At 46.6% G+C, this 2007-nt stretch overlaps 1 protein-coding gene across 1 annotated transcript; it reads left to right on the top strand.

The window, feature by feature from the left end:
• Positions 1 to 555: 555 nt before the first annotated feature.
• H257_12737 (hypothetical protein) lies at positions 556 to 1244 on the top strand (the record flags this gene model as incomplete). Its single annotated transcript, XM_009840042.1, has 2 exons — positions 556 to 858; positions 885 to 1244. The coding sequence occupies 2 exons, from the start codon at positions 556 to 558 to the stop codon at positions 1242 to 1244; spliced, it is 663 nt and encodes a 220-aa protein (XP_009838344.1).
• Between the last annotated feature and the right edge of the window lie 763 nt (positions 1245 to 2007).

Raw genomic sequence — 2007 nt, 5'->3', positions numbered from 1 at the left:
CACGACTTTGGTCAAGATAACGACCAATCACAGTAGATTATTCATAATATTATCAGGCTTTTCCTCCAATAAAATTGACGAATTTCTCAAAAATACTCGGACCCTGACACCCTGGCATTTCTCAAAAATACGGTACTGGTGTGTCTGACCACGGCGGCGAACACGATACCCTACAGTACCTACATTTAAACACCGAGGTCCACTGTGTTGAAGTTCAATATCAGCCATTTTGGAGGTGATGTTCACCTTGGTCGACAGTTCTTCAGCTCAATAATACTACTACGTAGTATGTACTAACCCATATTGTCGACCGAACATCATAACAGGGCCATCACCCATCCTGAACGAACTCATACCGCATTGCTGTCCACGTGTTTAATTAGTTATCTCTCCAACACGAAATTGTCATTCCATCTCCTCAATATGACCAAACGACCAAGGTACAGTACAGTACATCATGCAACAGTCCACATTCCACGAAATGTCTCACATGACACAACCCCTCGGTGTTCAACCCAACCCGCTCCACATTTCATATCCCCCCCAACTGCCCTCATGAAGTTCTTCGTGTACGCCATCGCTGCCGTTGTCGCCATTGTGTCTAGCCAAACCCTCAAGGGTCAGTCCCCCATCGACTTGCCCGCCTCCGCCAAGCCCGTGGTCAACACTGGCAACTTCTCGGTCGTGCTCAACACGGCTTCGGCTATGATATCGCATGAGGGCTACACCGTCAAGGCCACATGGTCGGGGGGCGCAGACTCGCACTTGACCCTCAACGGCAAGGTGTACAAGTCGCTGCAACTGCACCCCCACGCTCCCAGCGAACACACCCTCGGGGGCAAGCAGTACCCCTTTGAAGTGCATTTTGTGCACGCTCTGACAAGGACAAGAACCTGGCCGTGGTCGGCATCTTCTTTGACTTGGACCCCCAAGACAAGCCCAACCCGTTCTTGACTCAAGTCTTCAGCCAGTTTGACCAGTTGAACAAGCCTGGCGACAACTTTACGCTGGCGGCGCTCGACCCGTCGAGTCTCTATATGAGCGAAAGCAACGTCTTTCGGTACCCTGGCTCGCTCACCACGAAGCCGTTCACGGAAGGTGTCGAGTGGAACGTGTTGCAAAAGGTGCATACGCTGTCCAAGGCGCAATTGAAGCAGTGGTCCAACGTCATTCACCTCCCCAACGCTCGTGAACTCCAAGCCCTGAACGGACGCGTGGTTACCTTGCTGCGCATGGATTGCTAGACATGATTAATGTTAACGTAAATAATCAACTGTTGGTACATGTAAGTAAGGTGCCAGAGCCTCGAGTCCCCTCTATGCAACGTACAAATTCGCCTCTGAAACTTGATAGGGCAGGTGAAATATATATTTAAATTAATTTTGGGTGCTCAATACTGGTAGTAGTATAGTACTAGTATATAAATTCGATATATTGCATAACAATTCAAGAACAAAAAATAATTGTCCGCTCGGAACAATTATTAGGGAGATTTCGGCGATGATTCTCTTATTCTTTTTCCGTAAAAATTCAGGACTCGGTCAATTTGAACAGGTCTACACCTTTTCCCGATCAAACTGGCAGTTTGTTCCAATCAAAGTGGCCATATAAAATATAGAACGTTTGAAACAAATACTACGTAGTACTACGTAGTACAATTGATACAAAAAACATACATTATTCCATTCAAAGTGGTTTTTGTTCCATTCAATTTGGTACAAATCAATTCCCATACTGCATGTTTTCCAAGTTCAGTGCCTTCTCAATATTGCACTGGCAAAACATCGCTTCGCGGATCACCAAGGATTGAGTAATGCGCGGGAGGCATTCAGTGGCAGCTTCTTCAAGCAATCGCATACGACTTTCCAAGTAGGAATTAAAAGTCCCTACGGTCAAAAAGCAAATTGGTGCGTTCCGCGAGATAGCCCTTAATCTTCGCCTTCAAAACGCTAAAGCAACTTTCGATAGGATTTAGCATTGGCGAATATGGCCCTAGGCGAAACAGAA

The sequence above is a fragment of the Aphanomyces astaci genome (assembly GCF_000520075.1).
Source record: "Aphanomyces astaci strain APO3 unplaced genomic scaffold supercont1.42, whole genome shotgun sequence".
Taxonomy (NCBI): domain Eukaryota; phylum Oomycota; class Saprolegniomycetes; order Saprolegniales; family Verrucalvaceae; genus Aphanomyces; species Aphanomyces astaci.
Note: the sequence above shows the minus strand (reverse complement) of the source record. Positions and strands in the feature narration are given on the sequence as shown.